The sequence below is a fragment of the Hemicordylus capensis genome, chromosome 8 (assembly GCF_027244095.1).
Source record: "Hemicordylus capensis ecotype Gifberg chromosome 8, rHemCap1.1.pri, whole genome shotgun sequence".
NCBI lineage: Eukaryota > Metazoa > Chordata > Lepidosauria > Squamata > Cordylidae > Hemicordylus > Hemicordylus capensis.
In genome coordinates this window covers 4035601-4053265 of record NC_069664.1, presented here as the reverse complement: position 1 = coordinate 4053265, position 17665 = coordinate 4035601, and the positions used below count along the sequence as shown (strand labels likewise).

The 17665-nt window shown below is 51.6% G+C and overlaps 1 protein-coding gene across 3 annotated transcripts; it reads right to left on the bottom strand.

The window, feature by feature from the left end:
* Positions 1-4509: 4509 nt before the first annotated feature.
* On the bottom strand, positions 4510-17659 carry CIAO1 (cytosolic iron-sulfur assembly component 1). Of its 3 annotated transcripts, none has more exons than XM_053269494.1 (8): positions 17548-17659; positions 16893-17161; positions 16460-16608; positions 14936-15047; positions 14100-14188; positions 7228-7429; positions 6531-6618; positions 4510-5341 (listed from the first exon to the last, which is right to left on the bottom strand). In XM_053269494.1, the coding sequence occupies exons 2-8, from the start codon at positions 17029-17031 to the stop codon at positions 5104-5106; spliced, it is 1017 nt and encodes a 338-aa protein (XP_053125469.1). In that variant the 5' UTR covers positions 17032-17161; positions 17548-17659; the 3' UTR covers positions 4510-5103. The 3 variants fall into 3 exon arrangements, with proteins under 3 accessions (XP_053125469.1, XP_053125471.1, XP_053125470.1); XM_053269496.1 differs by having other exon boundaries at positions 17622-17639; XM_053269495.1 differs by lacking the exon at positions 17548-17659 and adding an exon at positions 17384-17508.
* Positions 17660-17665: the final 6 nt, after the last annotated feature.

The window sequence follows — 17665 nt, the reverse complement described above, 5'->3', positions numbered from 1 at the left end:
GACCCAGGGTCAGTGGGTCAGAGACATTGCTGGGCAACCCAGACAAGGGGCCCTCCTCCTCGGAAGAGGGGGAGATGATTGAGGACTCTGCTGCAAACTTACACAGTCAGAGGCTCTCTCTTATGGTGGATTTTCAGCCACTAATTAACCAGGCTATTGCTGCGCTTGATCTGTAGCCAGTTACAGAGGAACAGATCTCTCCTGTGTCCAAGGGCTCCTTGGTGCTGCCTAAGGCTAAGGTACCGCAGATTAAATCAGTGATACCTGAGGGCTTTACTAAGACCATCAAGGAGGAATGGGCAGCTATTGCGACTCCCAAAGCATATGTTGACATTGGCTAGCAAATTGTACAACTTTGAGGAGGAGACTCTGGACTTGCTGAAGGTGCCACTTACGGTTGCTCACTTCGGGGCCCTACTTAGTAGCACAGTGGTACCTAAGGATGGGGACTCCTCTTCTAAGGAGCCAGAAAACAGAAAAGCAAAATCTGCACTGCGCAGGGCCCACGAGGCTTGAGCAGTGGCCATCAGAGCTGACACCACTGTGTCCTTGGTGTCTAGAGCATCGGTCTTGTGGGTTGGCGAGTTACCCAATGACCCTCCCACTAATCAGTCTAAGATGTGGCATAAGCTACTTCGTCTGCAGAGGGCGGCTGCCTTTTCAGCGGATGCTACTCTGGACAGTGTTCAGTTCTCGGCACGTGCGGTCAGTGCAGGTGTCCTGGCAAGACGCAACATATGGCTAAAATTTTGGAAGTTGATAATACGTCTAGGGCTAAATTAGCTGCTGTTCCCTATGCTGGGGGGAAAGCTAATTGGGAATGAGGCCCTGAAAGAGGTCCTCATTGAAACTAAGGATAACCGCAGGGCTCTGCCATCAGCTCCTAGGAAGAAGGACAAGAGTTTTAATCATAGACCGATGCAAACCTTCAGGGCGTTTAGACCTGAGTTTGTCAGAGGGAGCCTTTTAGGCCTTTTTGATCGCAGTGGAACAGATCCAGAGGCCAAGGCAGGCAAGGGTGCACTCAGCAGAACCATCAGTCTCTCGGAAACCAGCAGCGGGGCCCCCAAGCAGCAGTTCTGACTCCCACTCAGGCAAAGTGGGGGTCTGCCATTTGGACTGTTTTGGAAAGAATCCATCGACAGGTGGGTTCTTTCCATTAGCCTACACGGGTACGAAGTGGAGCTGGCCAGCCCCCCAGGAAACAGATTCCTCCTTACCCCTAGATCTGGGAAACCGGAAAAGCACAAGGGGTTGTCCATGGCCATTCAGTATCTGGTGGCTATAGGGGCCATAGAGGAGGTCCCACCTCTTCAGAGAGGCAAGGGCATCTATTCTGTGATTTTACGGTGCCAAAAAAGGACAGATCGGCCAGGGCAGTTCTCAACCTACGCCCAGTCAACCGTTTTGTGATAAAAAGGAGGTTCAGGATGGAAACCCTTTGTACCATCTCAGAGGCATTGCAGATGGGGGACTACATGACTTCAATAGATCTCCAGGAGGCGTATTTACACATCCCCATTCATCCACGCAGTCGACATATACTCCACTTCTGCTACATGGGGAGGCATTATCAGTACAGAGCCCTTCCTTTTGGTCTCTCATCAGCCACCCAAGTTTTTATGAAGGTTCTAGTCTGCTAGTGGCCACTTTATGCACTGAGGGGGTCCACCTGTATTGTTACCTCGACAACTTGCTCAAGAAGGGGCAGTTCAGTCGGCTCTGTCCAGAACAATGTCTGTGTTACGTGCGCATGGGTTTCTGATAAATGTGGGCAAGAGTCACCTGATGCCCACACAGAGCCTTCGTCATTTGGGCATGGTAATGGACACCTCAGTAGGCAAACTGTTTCTGCCACAGGATCGGATGGAGGTCTTAACGTCACTGGCTCGTGTGATTGCTTCGAGACTGTGGGCCAGCCTTCTCAATCTAGCAAGTTTGTTGGGTCTCATGGTGGCGGCTATGGACTCGGTGCCTTGGGCGAGGTTTTCATCTACGCCAGTTACAGTGGGGTTTCCTCCTTTACCAGCACAGGATTGCCCTCAAACGTGACAAGAACATTCCTCTCTAGGTGTCTCTTCGCGAGTCGATTCGTTGGACGGCCCGGGGAACCTAGACAAGGGCAAGCTGTTCATAGAACCCGAGAGAGTGATGGTCACGACGGACACCAGTCTATCGGGCTGGGGGGCTCACTGTTGGAACAGTTCTGCCCAGGGGCTTTGGTCGGTGGAAGAGTTGCTCCATAGCATAAACTGGCTCGAGCTGTGGGCTGTCTTTCTGGCCCTAAGAGCCTTCACGCCCTTGGTGAAGGGAAGGAATATCTTAATGTGTACAGAACAACTTAATATCCATTCTGGACCATCATGTAAACAGAATTTCCAATGTTCGGGCAGATTGGCTAAGACGGCAGGAGATCCAGCCGGCAGAATGGGGCCTGCACCCTCAAGTATTTAGGTGGCTGACAGAGCAGCTGGGATGTCCCCAGATAGACTTGTTTGCATATCCTCAGAATGCCAAGATTCAGAGGTTTTACTCATGTTGCCCGATGTTGGGGGCAGAAGAGACGGATACGCTATCGGTGCCATGGCGTCCGTGTCTGCTGAATGCATTTCCTCCAGTGCCGCTGCTCTCCCGTTGCCTCAGGAAGCTGCGGGGTTTCCGGGCATCCCTGATATTGATTGCGTCTTTTTGGCCCAGAGGGCCTTGGTTTTCTGAGATCGTCGACTTGACCGTAGGTCATCCACTCAGTTTGCCAGACCATCCAGTTCTGCTGTGTCAAGGTCCGATTTACCATCCTTGCATCTAGAAAGTGTTCAGCCAACAAGATTTACCAATCGACTTGGCGTAGTTTTCTGCGCTGGACAGCAAAGCTCTCCCTGCAGCTGAACAAGTGCAGGTCGAGGGGATTACTAGGTTTTTCTTCAGGATGGCCTTGCGCTTGGTCTGAAACCCAACACGCTTAAACACCAGGCGGCGTGCTTGATCCAGATGTTGTTTCCTCATCAGCGTTTGTTCAGGCGTGGCACCCTCTTCTACGCAAGTTCTTGAGGGGGGCAGCTTTGTTGTCTCCTCTGGTCTGCCATTGTTTTCCGTCATGGGATTTGCATATTGTGTTGTGGGGTCTGCAGTTTCCGCCATTTGAACCACTTTGATCTGTATCATTGCAGATGCTGTCCTGGAAGGTGGCCTTTTTAGTAGCTGTAACATCAGCCAGGAGGGTTTCTGAATCGCAGGCTCTGTCAGTTGAGAGTAATTTGTGTAATTTCTCTAAGGACTCTGTGAGACTTATCCCGGATCCTTCGTTTATCCCTAAGGTAAAGTCTCAGTTTAATCGTGAGGCGGTCATTTAATTACCTTCTTTTTGTCCGGATGCTCGTCACCCTGCAGAGAAGGAGTGCAACCGGACGCAGGCTTTTCGTAAGTCAGATGCTCTTTTTGTGGCCTTTAAGGCTTCTAAGATGGGATGCAAGGTCTCTTCAGCCATTATTGCTCGATGGGTTCATTCATGCATTACGATGTTGTATGAAGCCCAGAAACTTTCGGTGCCTGGTCAGATTACGGCGCACTCAACTACATCGGCAGCCACTTCCACTGTGTTATCTTCACCGGTGTCCCATGAAGAGATTTGCAAGGCGGCTACTTGGTCATTGCCTTTTACATTTTCAAGGCATTACAAGTTGGATGAACATGAAGCTGCCAGAGCAGCATTTGGTCGGAGGGTCCTGCAACAGGTCCTTCCGGGTCAGTAGCTCCAGCTTGGGTATTTTCCCTCCCGTGGTTGATGCTGTGGTATGTCCCAAGCTTGGGTGACCTCCTACACCAGCCGAGAAAGGTACATTGGTACTCACCGTGAAGGTGTCTTCTGGCTGGTGTAGAAGAGGTCACCCAAGGCCCGCCCGGGTTGTGTTAGGCTGGAGCTGATGATCTGGTTGTAGGGGGACAGTTTTTCTGTCTTTCTCCGCATTATTGTTTGTATATTGTTGTATATTCTCTGTTGTGTTCTGTGGTTTTCATTCCGTAGCTTGAGCTGTTTTAAGCACTGAGGAGATCCGCCCACATGCACTGGGTTAAGGATCTTCAAGTATGACTACTTCCTGCCTTTTGGAGCATGTGGGGGGGATGTAATCCCAAGCCTGGGTGACCTCTTCTACACCAGCCAGAAGACACCTTCACGGTGAGTACCAATGTACCTTTCCGTGGGGTGTTTTCCTTCCCTCCCATGGTTGTGTTTGGTGCCCCTTTTTTATTGTAAGTTCTTCTAGTATCTTTTGGTTACGGAGCATCACAGTGCTGGCTGAATACTGAGGTTGAGGGGATTGCCCCTCCCTCCTGGTCATGAGGAAAACTCTCTGTGATTGGACCGGCCCTGTCTGGAGCAGGAGGTCAAGACAACCCATACTATTGGCAGATACAACCCATACTTCTGAGGAGAACGCCCTTTCAGGTAAGTGCCAATGATTCATTCTCCACCCACCTCACCCCAATCATACGTAGTAGCGGAAACTATAATTCAGCCTACAATAAGAACACCCTTTAAGCCAACCTGACTCCTCACAGTTGCTAAATAACAGCGGTTCCTTTGCAGTTTCAGCTATACACAAGTCCAGAGAGAGAGCACAACCCAGAGACAAAGCACTCAATCACGGTAACTTTTACATGTAATGCCACAAGACAGTTTGCTCCAGCAACGCTGTCCCTTCTGAAGCCAGCAGTTACAGCACTCATTCCCTTCCACGGTTGGTTCTTGTACAGAAGCAGGAGGAAATTCCTTCCGGCAGGCTCTGCTTGACAAGAATCCATCTTGTGTCAATGGGAAGATTTTAAATGCAGCTACCAGACAAGATTATCAATCGGGATCTCAAGGAACTGACTGAGCAACAGCGTGAAATCTACAAAGACTATAGATGCAGCCACAACCAAGTTACCCCTTTTCAGCCAAAGCCGGTGGTCTCAGTGCAGGATTCCTCCAGTCAGCACCTCTGCAAGAGTAAATCACGTGATCGTCCAGCCGCTTGCTGCCCTTGGGGTTGGGGTGTGTGACTTGCAGAGCTCGGGCTGACAGCCCAAGGCCTACATCATTGCCATGGGCTACCAGGGAAAGACTCAAGCCTCTGGGCGCTGGTATTTCCAGAAGGCTATGTCTCCATCATCACTGCACGAAGCCAGCAGCCCTGCCTCCTTGGGGTTCCAGGCCACGCAGTTCACATCCTGGGAGTGAGCCCTGGCCATGTGGACAGTCAGGCTGAAGGTGGGCTGCTGCGGGTCTGAGAGCAGCTCCTCCTCAAACACCCGGATCGCATCGTCCCCACAGGCAGTGGCCAAAGCTCCCGTCTGGCGGCACCTGCAGAAGATTAAGGGACAGTAACTGGACTGCAGGCGGATAGGTCTGAACATGGTGTGTGGTCTTTTAAAAACCAATACCACTGATTTAAGACAGCATTTAATGGATTGCTGTAATACCGGCCCGATTCAGATGGTGCTAAATCATGGTTGAGGCTGCTCAGCTTTGGCCCTCCTGACCTTTGGCCATTGTGGCTGGGGATGATAAGCCCTGCTAACTTGGCAAAGAGGCACCTTTTTAATATGGTGATTCTCTTTATTTAGCAGGGGGAAAGTAACTGGCCCTATCCACCCCCAGCACAGCATCTTTCCAGTGACTGTTGCTGGTATCTGTCTTGTGTTTCTTTTTAGATTGGGAGCCCTTTGGGGACAGGGAGCCATATTATCTTATTTATTATTTTTCTGTGTAAACCACCCTGAGCCATTTTTGGAAGAGTTGTATAGAAATCAAATCAAATCAATAAATAAATATGATGGGAGCTGTAGTCAAATCAAACCTTTACCATCTATGACCAGTATACATCACAATAAAGCAGTCTCTTATCAATCTAAATTAATACAAAAACTTATTCACCTTAAACAAAATTATATTTGTATGATCTTTAAATTTACTAACTGAAGTCAGGGGAGCCTTTATAATTTAATGGTAGTTTTATAAGTTTTAAATTTATTGTTTTAAAGTTTTGAGTTTTTGATCTGTATTTTAAGCTGTTTTAAATGTTGTACATTTAGATTGCAAACCAAACCACCCAGGGACTTGTGAATGGGGCGGTATTAACATTTGTTAAAGGGTGATTACATAAAAGAACAAATATTAAAAGTCTGTGGATGAATTACGAAGTACAAGATACAAATCTATCTTGAGGCTACAAGGGACCAAAAATAGAAATAAAATTTAAAATAAAACTATAGTTATAAAAAAGTATTAAAAGCCTGTGGGTACATAACTACACAAGCATATACTAAAAAGCTATTAAAAAAAAAATCAGGAGTAAAAACAAAGTTAAGAACATCATAGAAGGCATAAAAAGAGGGCATAAAATTGTAATAGGGTTAAAAGACATAAGAAAACAGAAATATATAAAATCCTGGGTAGTAAAACTGGGAAACAGTGAGATTGAAGGTTATAAGGAGCAGTAGAAAGGGAGACACGTGAGCAACCCCAATGTCATTCCTTTGCCTCAACTCACCATGACACATCGTAGATGGTTCTCGTGTGGAAGCCAGAAAGGGTGCAGATGCATTTCCAGGTGGGTTCTACATCACTGCAAGCCACGCCTGCAATATATACAAGCAATTCCTGAGTCCGGCCTGCTTTGGCTTTTGGGGAAGAGGAGTTTAAGCTGAAGATGAAAGTGATACCTTCTGACTGTAGAAACGGGGGATGGGGTGGGGGACCCAAATATCTATCGCCATTCCCGCTTTGGGGCCCAAAGGATGCAGGAGCACTAACGCTCCCAGTTCGCCACTCAGCAAGCAGATACCCTGGACGCTTGGGGCAGTCTCCATGCAACAATTTAACTCAAGCATTTCGGGCCCTGGAGCTGAGGGGAAATCTTCAAACTCTGGACAGGACCAACAGTCATTTATTAGCTCTTTCTTCTCTTGCAATTCTGAGTAGCATTTGGTGGTCAGAGTCAGTCTGCTCACATTTGGTTAGGCAGGACCACCAAGCTTAACTTTCCTCTTCTGGAGAATAGCCTCCCCTCTCCAGTGGCAGCTGATATTTGGGCTTCTGCATTGCCCACAATGGTCTCTCTAGGCCCTGCTTCCCTGATGGAACAGCAAAAACGACATCAGAAATCTCGGGTCTGCTGGCCATGGTCTAAGTGGGAAGCACCAATCCTTCAACTGGACCCGTTCCTCCTTCCTGGGCACACCACTGACCTTGCTCATTGCCTGGCTTATACTGGCGCCAAATGCGCACCGTCTTGTCATCGCTGCAGGAGGCCAGGCGCTCTCCGCTCTGGTCGAAAGCCAGGCTCCACACCGTGGACTCGTGGCCCTCCAGGGTGGCAAAGCACACCCAGTCATCCTCCTCCTCCCGGTACAGTTTCACCGTGTCGTCATAACTGGCTGATGCCAGCAACTGGCCGCAGAAAGCAAGAGTCACAAGTAAGTGTCAGAGGGAAAGGCTGTGTGTATGTATCATTCTGCAGAAGTGCAAGGGGGGAAATGGATAGAACGTGACTGGGAGTAGAATTCCAGCTGACATTTCAAAAAGCAGCAAGTTTCTAGTCCTCCTGGCAATAAATGAGTGGGCAATATCTGCTGCAGTTTGAGAAACCAGAAGGCTGCCAATAAGATTTCCCAGTGGTAGAGGGCAGGGCAGGGCTCCAGGGTACTTGCCCTTCTAACAATATCCCCTGCAATAGCCAGGATGTTTCTACATGTGACAGAAACAAAAATTCTGCAAGCTGTATAAATTATGTAAATTGAGCAAGTTTTGCATAATTCTGCAATGTCTGCCATTTTTACATAAGTTATTTCAGTTGTTCTACTCTGGAAGACACTCAGTGTTTGCATACTGCATTTTCCTTCAGAGGAGGGTTGCATCCGCAGCTAGGATGGGTTGTCTCGACCTCCTGCTCCTAGACAGGGCCAATCAGAAACTTCGGCTGGCAGCAGGAGGGAGGGGCAATCCCCTGACACCCCAGTTCTTCGCCCTGTCTCGCTCCTGCAGGACCGTGTTCTTGCTCCTCTGTACCTTACTCTTTCCTACATCTCGGCGATAGGTTATTGCAAGGGGGTAGGAAGGGACTTGTGTACCTCATCGCGACTCCCAGATACCCGCTGCGGTGATGGAGTCTCAGCGCGAAGAGAGGGAGGTTTCTCCCTCCCTCTCAGAGGATTCGATAGCACACTCCGTGTGCCGTGCCGAGTGGGCTGCGGCTCCTGATCCCGCGCCCCGTACTCGGTCCCAGGCGTTAGCTAACGCCGGTAAAAGGGCAAAGAAGAGTGCTAAGTCCTCCTCAGGTTCCCGCTCGTTGGCAGGCAAGTCTCCGCCCCAACCTCAACAGCCCGCAGGAGGAATCCTCCTCCAAGATGGTGGGGCCGGCTATGATGCTCCCGTTCTGCTTCGGGAGCCGGCATCGGAAGGGTTAATTGATGGTGAGCCCGGGGACCCCTTGGAGGGAGCGGCCGGGTTGGGGGGCTCCCTCTCCGCTCCACCCGCCAAGCGCCTTTGCGTCCTGATCGCGGCCACCGCCGCCCCTGCTCCAACAGCAGATTCGGCTGAAGAAGGGGAGGAGATCCCGCCGCGATTTGCAGCTTTGCTGAGACAAGTGGTGGTGGAGGAGCTCCAAAAGCTGCCCTGGCTGGCCCCATCTGTGGCGGCGCAGCATCCTTTTCCCGCCCAACCGCTTGCAGCCCCGGCCACCTTTCCCACCCAGAGTTTTTCCACCAGTGTACCGGCGGCCATTTTGGGCACGACTTCTGCCGCGCCGAACTCCGTTCTTCCTGCTGGCCCGCCCGCACCGCCCCAAGAAGGAGGTCCCCCTTCTTTGTCCCCCTGCCGCCCGATTTCTCGGCTGCCCGCCGCTACCCCCTCCCGCCCTGCTCCCCGTGAGGCACCAGCGCCTTTGGAGGTTTCGGACTCAGATAGGGAGAAGGGGGAGCTATCGGGGGACAATGAGGACCCGTCCTCCTTGCCTCAGACTAGTTTCCGCCTGTTCTCCCAGACAGATTACCCAGTCCTCCTCCACAAAGTGAGAAAGACCCTCCGCTGGGGGGGGGGTCGTTCAGCCTAATCCTGGGACCTGAAGGGGACCTCACAGTGCTGCCTTCACTGAGACCCCAGGAGGTTGCTGTTCCGTGTCCCCAGCTGTTTTTGGATACCTTCCAGGCTGAGTGGGACAGGCCTATTGAGGGCAAGGGGCCTCCTCCCGCTGTACGTCGCATGTACAATACTGACAGCTCTCTCATGGGCAAACTTAAGGTGCCACTTGTTGATGCCGAGGTGGCCACCCTGGTGACGGGAGCGGTTCTCCCTAAGGAGGGAGAGGATGCCCTTAAAAACGTGGAGGACAAAGGGTGCGATGCTGCCCTTCGCAGGTCGCATGAGGCGAACACTCTATCCGTGCCTCAACTGCGAACTCAATCTTTGCGAGGGCGGCCATTCTGTGGGTGCAGGAACTCACTTCTTTGGTCCCGCCGGAGCTCCCCAACCTTTGGCAGGGTCTTAATAAATTGGGGAAGGCCGTCAGATTTATGGCTGATTCTTCCCTGGACGCTGCCCAGTTGTCGGCCAGGGCCCTGGCCTCTGATCTTACTGTCAGACGCCACCTTTGGTTAAAAAATTGGAAGGTTGACCAAAAATCTAGGGCCAACCTCACGAATTCCGCCTTTAAAGGGGGTAAGCTGTTTGGTGAGGCCTTAGAGTCCGTCCTGGTCCAGACCAAGGATAACAAGAAGGCCATGCCATCCACGGCCTCATCCCAACGGCCGGACCGAAGGGGCTACCCTTCATCATCTTTCGGATACAGGGGTTACAAGTCGTCCTTCCGTATCAGACAAAACAGGCCGGATAGGTCCTCCTGGAATAGGAACCGGTCCTCCTTTCGGGACAACTCCTTTCGTAAGAACCAGCATTCCGGACAGCCCCCCAAGTCGGGGTTCAAGCGGCCCCAGGCCCAGTGACTCGCTCCAGGGTCCCCCTCCCCAGGATCAGCAACTCCTTCTAGTGGGGGGCAGGTTGGGGGACTTTGTGCACGCCTGGGCGCAGACCTGTTCCGATGCCTGGATACTGCAGACTGTATCTTCAGGATACTCTCTGGAGTTTTGGCCCAGCCCCCAGATCGTTTTCTCCCCTCCCCTCGCTCCCACAAGGTAGCGAAGCACCGCTTGATGCTGAAGGCCATTCACCATCTGCAGGCCATCCGTGCAATCGAGCCTGTTCCCCCGTGTAAACTAGGGAGAGGGGTGTACTCTATCCTGTTCCTAGTCCCCAAGAAGAACGGGGAGTGGAGGGTGATCCTGGGCCTCAAGTTCGTGAACAGGTTCCTTCGGAGGAGGAGTTTTCGCATGGAGACCCTACGTTCCATCCTGATGGCACTCCAGCAGGGGGACTTCCTAGCTTCCGTGGATCTGAAGGAAGCATACCTTCATGTGCCTATTCACGAACAGGACCAGCGCTTTCTGAGGTTCGCCTATTGCTCCCAGCACTTTCAGTACCGGGCTCTGCCCTTTGGTCTCTCGACTGCGCCTCGCGTGTTTACCAAGATCATGGTGGCACTCGTGGCACACTTGAGGACCATGGGCGTCCACCTGTACCCGTACCTGGACGACCTTTTGATCAGGTCACCTTCCCTGGTCAAGGGTCACCAGGATGTCCAGCTGACCCTCAAAGTCATGGAAACCCACGGGTTTATTGTCAACAGCCCAAAGAGCAACAGCCCAAAGAGCAACTTTGCCATCTGGGAGCAGAGGTAGATACAGTTCGGGGGACCGTCTGTCTATCCCCGGAACGCAGGCAATCCCTGCTCCTGTCCTGTCAGGCCCTGATAGCTCGCCCCCGGTCCGACATCCTATCCCTGTCTCAGTTGCAGGGCCGCATGATTTCCACTCTGGGAATAGTGCCGTGGAGCCGCTTCCACTCTCGCCCGCTCCAGTGGTTCCTCCTCAAATACCAGGACCAGGTGATGGGTCGGTCCAGGCAACCGATTGTCCTCCCACCTCGGGTGGTACGGTCCCTTCACTGGTGGGTGTCTCCAGCCACATCAAAGGGAATCAGATTCCTCCCGGTGGTGCGGATCCAGGTGACCACGGACGCCATTCTCCAGGGCTGGGGCAGGCACTGCCTTCAGCACGTGGCTCAGGGCATTTGGTCCGAGGCTGAATGCGCAAATTCAATCAATTGGCTAGAGCTGCGGGCAATTCGCTTGGTCCTCTCAGAATTCCTTCCAGTGATCAGGGGGTGTCATGTCATGGTATGGACGGACAATGCCACAGCCAAAGCCCATGTCGTCCGGCAGGGCGGCTCAAGATCCAAGGCCCTGATGCGGGAGGCCTCCCTCCTTCTGACGTGGGCGGAATCCCATCTACTGTCCCTGGAAGCGGACCATGTCAGTGGGGTGATGAACGTGGTCGTGGACTGGCTGAGTCGTTCCCAAATAGACCCAGCAGAGTGGTCCCTGGACCCTCTGGCCTTCCAGCGCATAGTTCGGCGCTTCGGGCAACCGGTCATGGACGTGTTCGCCAGGACGGACAACGCAAAGGTGGACCTTTACCTATCCAGGTATCACTCCCCCGGGGCGGTGGGCGTGGACGCCCTGACCTTCCCGTGGCTGCAGGGGCTAATCTACGCCTTCCCTCCATTCGTAGTTCTCCCTCAGACCATTCGAAGGGTTGGGACGTTGCATGCAGAGGTCGTGCTGGTAGCCTCGCACTGGCCACGCAGGCCCTGGTTTTTGGACCTGGTGGAGATGTCCATCGAGCCGCCTCCCCGCTGGGGTTGAATGTCCACCTACTTCGTCAGGGGCCGGTATTCCACCCGGATCCAGCCTGGCTCAATCTGTTCGCGTGGAGGTTGAGCGGGAGGATTTAGTTGCCTGTGGCTACCCTAGCTCCGTTCAGGCCACCATCCTGGCCTCCAGAAGGCCTTCCACGGTCAGAGTATACCAATCAACCTGGAAGGTGTTCTCGAAATGGTGTGGCGCCCAGGGGGTGCTCCCCAAGTCTGCCCCTGTGAGTTTAGTTTTAAGTTTTCTACAAGAGGGATTGGATAAGGGGCTGCGTCCCAATACACTCCGCCGTCAAGTTTTTGCTGTATCTTCGGTTTTACAGTTAGAGGGTTCTTCGTTGGCTCAGCATCCCCACGTTCAAAGATTTCTCAAGGGAGCGTCGGTCATCAGTCCTCCCACTGTTCATAGATTCCCCACCTGGGATCTGAATCTGGTATTGAAGGCCCTTACCAAGGCCCCGTTCGAGTCCCTACGGACCATACCCCTACGGTTGCTCTCCTTTAAAGTTTTATTTCTGGTCGCTGTCACATCTGCTAGGAGGGTCTCGGATCTGCGCTCTTTGTCCGTGCGTAAAGAGTTATGCCTAATCTATCCGGACTATGTGCTGCTTCGCACAGACCCGTCCTTTATTCCTAAGGTTAACTCGGTGTTCCACAGGGCTTAAGAAATTATGCTACCTTCCTTCTGTCCTGATCCCTCTTCACCTAGGGAAAGGGAGTGGCATAAGTTGGATGTGCGCAGGGCAGTGAAGATTTATTTGCGGCGCACCAAGTCCTTTCGGGTGTTGGACTCCTTGTTCGTCTCCTTTAGGGATGCTTCCTTGGGGAGGCAGGTTTCAGCTTCCACATTGTCCCGCTGGATTTGCCAGTGCATCAGGTTAGCCTACGCTAGTTCAGGTACTCCGGCTCCAGAGGGGATTATGGCTCATTCCACTAGAAGCGCTGCTTCTACGGCTGCCTTTTCCACCTTGTCTCCCCTTGTTGATATTTGCCGCGCTGCCACCTGGGCCTCTATTTCTACCTTTGTGAGGCATTATAAGATCCACGATTGGACCTCGACAGAAGCGGCCTTTGGGAGAAGAGTATTACAGCAGGGAGTTTCTTCTTGAGCCAGACCTCACAGCTCCCACCCAGTGTCTCAGGGGCTATGGTAGGTCCCATCCTAGCTGCAGATGCAACCCTCCTCTGAAGGAAAATGAAGCGTTGGCACTTACCTGAAAGGTCATTTTCTTCAGAGGTATGGGTTGCATCCGCCCCCGCCCGCTTGTTTGTCTGGTCTGTTAGCCTGCTGTCCTGGTACCTGACACCCTATCTGTCTCCTGTGTATCTGTGGGGTGGTTTCGCTCTGGGGTGGTTGGTCCCCCCTTGCAGGGTGTTAGTTTCTCTGGGCCCTGTCTTTACGGAACGGCCCTTGCCGAGTCTTCTCTTCTGTTTGTGTTTTTTCCGCTAGGTCTGTTGGCAGTTAACTTTGACTTGATTCTTTTGGAGCGGTGTAAGAGCTGGCTATGAGCTGGAGTGTCAGGGGATTGCCCCTCCCTACTGCTGCCAGCCGAAGTTTTTGATTGGCCCTGTCTAGGAGCAGGAGGTCGAGACAACCCATCCTAGCTGCGGATGCAACCCATACCTCTGAAGAAAATGACCTTTCAGGTAAGTGCCAACACTTCATTTTTAATGTGACATATTATATGTGACATGTAGCAATGGAATGTAATTAACAGCTTTCTTCTTCTTTATTGTTACGGTCATTCAACCAGCAGAACACAAAGTACAAAAACTTTACATAAAAGCAACATGGTCAAATAAGTAATAAACTGTCAAAACATAAAACAGAGCCGTAACGCCCGAGTTCATCCATTACATAAAACAGAGGGCTCCATACATTATAATAATCTAAAATTAACAAGTTTCACGTTGTGCATCATTCTCTCTCTCAAACTCTTAGTTGGAGACTGTATAGCAAGTCAAGGAACTGCCTCAATCAATGCCAAATTCCCTCTGTATCCAACAATGCCACCCACCTACCTTTTCTAAGATTGCCCCAGAACTTTGGAACGTGCTTCCTAACAAAATTAGAACCTCCCCTTTGCTGGATGATTTTAAGAAAGATCTGAAAACATACCTGTTTAACCAGGCTTTTAATTTATATAGTTTTAAAGTTTAATGTTTTAGAGTTCTTATCTATATTTTGTATTGCTTAACGGTGTTAATGTTTTAATTGTTGTTTTTAGATTGTGAACCACCCACAGCCTTGCGTGTGGGGCGGTACAGAAATCTGCTAAATAAATAAAAGAAAACTCACCTCCTGGTTAGGATGCCAGACAACATGCTTGACATCCTGCAGATGGGAGTTGAGGACGCTCATGCACTCATACTCCTCCTCTTCGTCCACTGCAAGACAGAACCGTGGGTGGAGACCCAGAGCAGAAGCCCAGCTAGGAAAGGCATCCTCAAGCAGCAGGGTCAGGCATGGTGCCAGCAAGCCCCACCCCAAAAGCACAGGCCACATCCCCTGCGCTCCCACCCTTAAGAGTCTGATCTGAAAGCACAGCAGACCCAGAGACATGCAGCCATTCACTAGGGAGGGGAGGCAAAAAAAAAAAACTGTGGGAAGGTGCCCACAGCCTCTGGGCATGTTTTGCTTCCAAGAAAACAGCCTTTCTGTAGGTGAATGGAGAGCAAAGCTCTTCCAGTACATGGAACTCCGAGGCAGAAGAGGTGCTTGCCTTGTCTGTAACTCTCAGACTTGCATTTTATTTATTTATTTTTACATTTATATTCCGCTCTTCCTCCAAGGAGCCCAGAGCGGTGTCCTACATACTTGAGTTTCTCTTTCACAACAACCCTGTGAAGTAGGTTAGGCTGAGAGAGAAGTGACTGGCCCAGAGTCACCCAGCTAGTTTCATGGCTGAATGGGGATTTGAACTTGGGTCTCCCCAGTCCTAGTCCAGCACTCTAACCACTACACCACACTGGCTCTCTTTTAACCAACACTTGTCAGATACAGCGAGGGTGGACAGAAGGGGCATCAGGAATGGATCTGCTTGTAAGCCAACAGATGATTTGCAGCAGATCTGACTGCCAACTGTGCAACGAGAGAAACCCCCACCTCAAATTTTGATGTTAAAAGCCTCTCACCTTCCCAAACCCAGACGCTCTTGTCTCGACTACAGGTGGCCAGGAGGGTGCCAGATGGGGCCCAGGCCACAGACTTCACCTCATTCTCATGGCCTTCCAGAGTGGCTACACACTGTTGCAGAAGGAGAAGGAGAAGCACTTTAGTCAATCCATCATTTATTACCGTCCACGACCAGCCAGCAGTTACAATAATCAACAGTTACAGGCAACATAACTTAGAATGCTCTAGTATTAAATAAAGAATACTGAATGATACTAAACTACCAACCCACCACCACAGTAACACATGTACTTTACATAAGTGTTAACCATTTGTTTCCTGATGTTACATGCAAAGGCAAAAAATTTGGCCACATGGTAGGTAATCTCGGCATCAGAGTCAGAAAGGAGAAAGTTTACATCAAGGTTGTCTGGCCTGCCGGGATAATGTAAGAGAATTGGGCCAATAAGAAGAGGGCATCTCTATAAAATGCACAATGCAATAATACATGCCCCACTGACTCAATCACGCCTGAGCTGCAGGAGCAGTGCCATTGGAAATATGGGGTATAGTGAAATCTACCCACCAAAACAGCCAATGGTAGCACATTTAACTGGACCACAGTAAAGGCATGGCAGACCTTAAGGAAAGTAAGTTTATACAAGTAAACCTTAGCTGGGAATAAGGTTTGTCTGGAATTTCCTACAACCATAGTGTGTAGTTCACATTATTTCCTTTTGAAGCACAATATCCCAAAGGCGCTGATGATTCTTGGCCACAAGAAGGCCTACACGAGCCAGATCTGAAAGCGGGAGGCCATAACACCGAAGTTTCTTCTCCACTGCATTTTCCCCATCTAAAGGGAAAGCTATCCATTAAAGTAAGGGTGGCCAAACCAGAAGGGTTGTAAATTAATTTAAGCCAGTAGTTGAAAATAAGCGACCAAATGCAGTCTTCAATTGGGATTAACCTGGTCTCAATTCTCAGTAAAGTATTTAGTACGCAGCGTGGAACACCAAGGATAGATCCATTGTTCCCTCTAAGGTGTGTGGACGTTCACAAGTTTTCTGATGTCTGCTCAGTTAATTTTAGACCCCGCTCAGGTTGAATTAGGAAGGCCCCATTCTGAATGCACATGAGCACACACTGCCATGATACTGCCACCCAGAATAAAACTCATTCCACACAGAGATGAAAAAAATCAGAGGGACCACTGGATAGACCTAAGAAACTTGGACTGTACCGCCTCCAAAGAATGGAAATTTTGGTATATACAAATTTGGCAGGCAGAGAGGGCAGAAGATGCCCTCCCTGATTACAAGAAGGGTGGGGGAGCAGAGACTAAGAGGGTCAGAAAAGTCCAATCCAAACTTGAATTTGGGCTCTCACCAAATTCCTCCAATTTCTGTAAAATTGGACCCTGTCTGATTTCCCCAATCTGACTTTGCACAGGCCTACTAATTAATAGTGCCAGATCTGAACTGACCAAAATAAATCAACATGAGATAATCAAATGCAAAACCCCAAAGGGAGCTTTATGCTACCTCGAAATCCTCCAGGTTCTTCTTCCAAATGCAGGTGGTGGCATCGAAGCTGGCTGAAGCCAGGTAGTTGCCGCAGGGGGACCAGGCTGCTTTACGGATGGTCCTTTGGTGTCCCTCGCCCAGCACAGACTTGCACACCCAGACGTCACCTGCCGAGAGAGAGGACACTGGCAAGAGGGGGTTGCTGGAAAGCAGGGGCTCCCAACTTGGGGTGGCCAGATGATGTTGCCAGCGACAGCTCCCATCATCCTTCATCAATAAATACTCCACGTGGAGCTGCTTTGCAGCAGTGAGGTCCACCAAGGCAGTGACCAGCAGCGGCTCTCCGGGGTGCAGAGAGGCTGTTGCTGCTGCAGCCAGGCCAGGGCTCAGTCGGGAGGCGGCTGCGCCTGGGGCCGGCTGAAGGCGGGAGTGGGGGGTGCTGGGATCTTACCTTCCCTTCCCCAGAGGCGGATGCTCCGGTCCCCACCGCAGGAGGCTAAGAGGGTCCCTGCAGGGTTCCAAGCCAGAAACCAGCATCGGGAATCCGGGTGTGCCGGGATGCGGGAAAGGAGGCCCAAGGAGCCACTCATCTCCACGCCGACGAGGAGGAGTCGCCCGAGCAGCCCAGCCCAGGGACGGGCTTCCAGTCCGCGGAGCGCCCGCTTGGCGGAATGGGAGGCGAGGAGGACCTTCGGCCGCAGCGGAAACGACCACCCCTGCCTAGAGAGAAAGAGAGACGCATTATTCAGATCTCCTCCCCCACCCCACCCCGTCCCCCATTTTGCTGCAATCCACGCATTGACCGTCTGCACACGCGCGCACGTGTCTTTAGGCGGATGGCCGTACACGGCTGCTCATACGGAAAGCGAGCCTGCCGCCCTCCAGCGCAAGGGAAAGGGCGGGAGGTGCATGGAACCGAGCGCACGAAGAGGGCTGGCCTACACACGGCGGGCACACGCATGTCGAGCTTGGAGTCGTGTGAGCGGGCCTGCCAAGTAGCAAAGCACCCCAGGCTCCTGCGCAGGAGCCCGGGGAGGCTCAACCCAGCCGGTCTCCTTCCACTACCCCCACCACCTCCCCGGCGGTATCATCACGCCCCTCCTTACAGCCTCGGCTTCACGGGCCACTTCCTCTTCCAGAGGGACCTGTTGCGCCTGCGCAAAGCCCCCAGGACCCCTACCTGGCCCGACGCAGTGGCGTCAGGCGCCGGCTGTCGTCGACGTG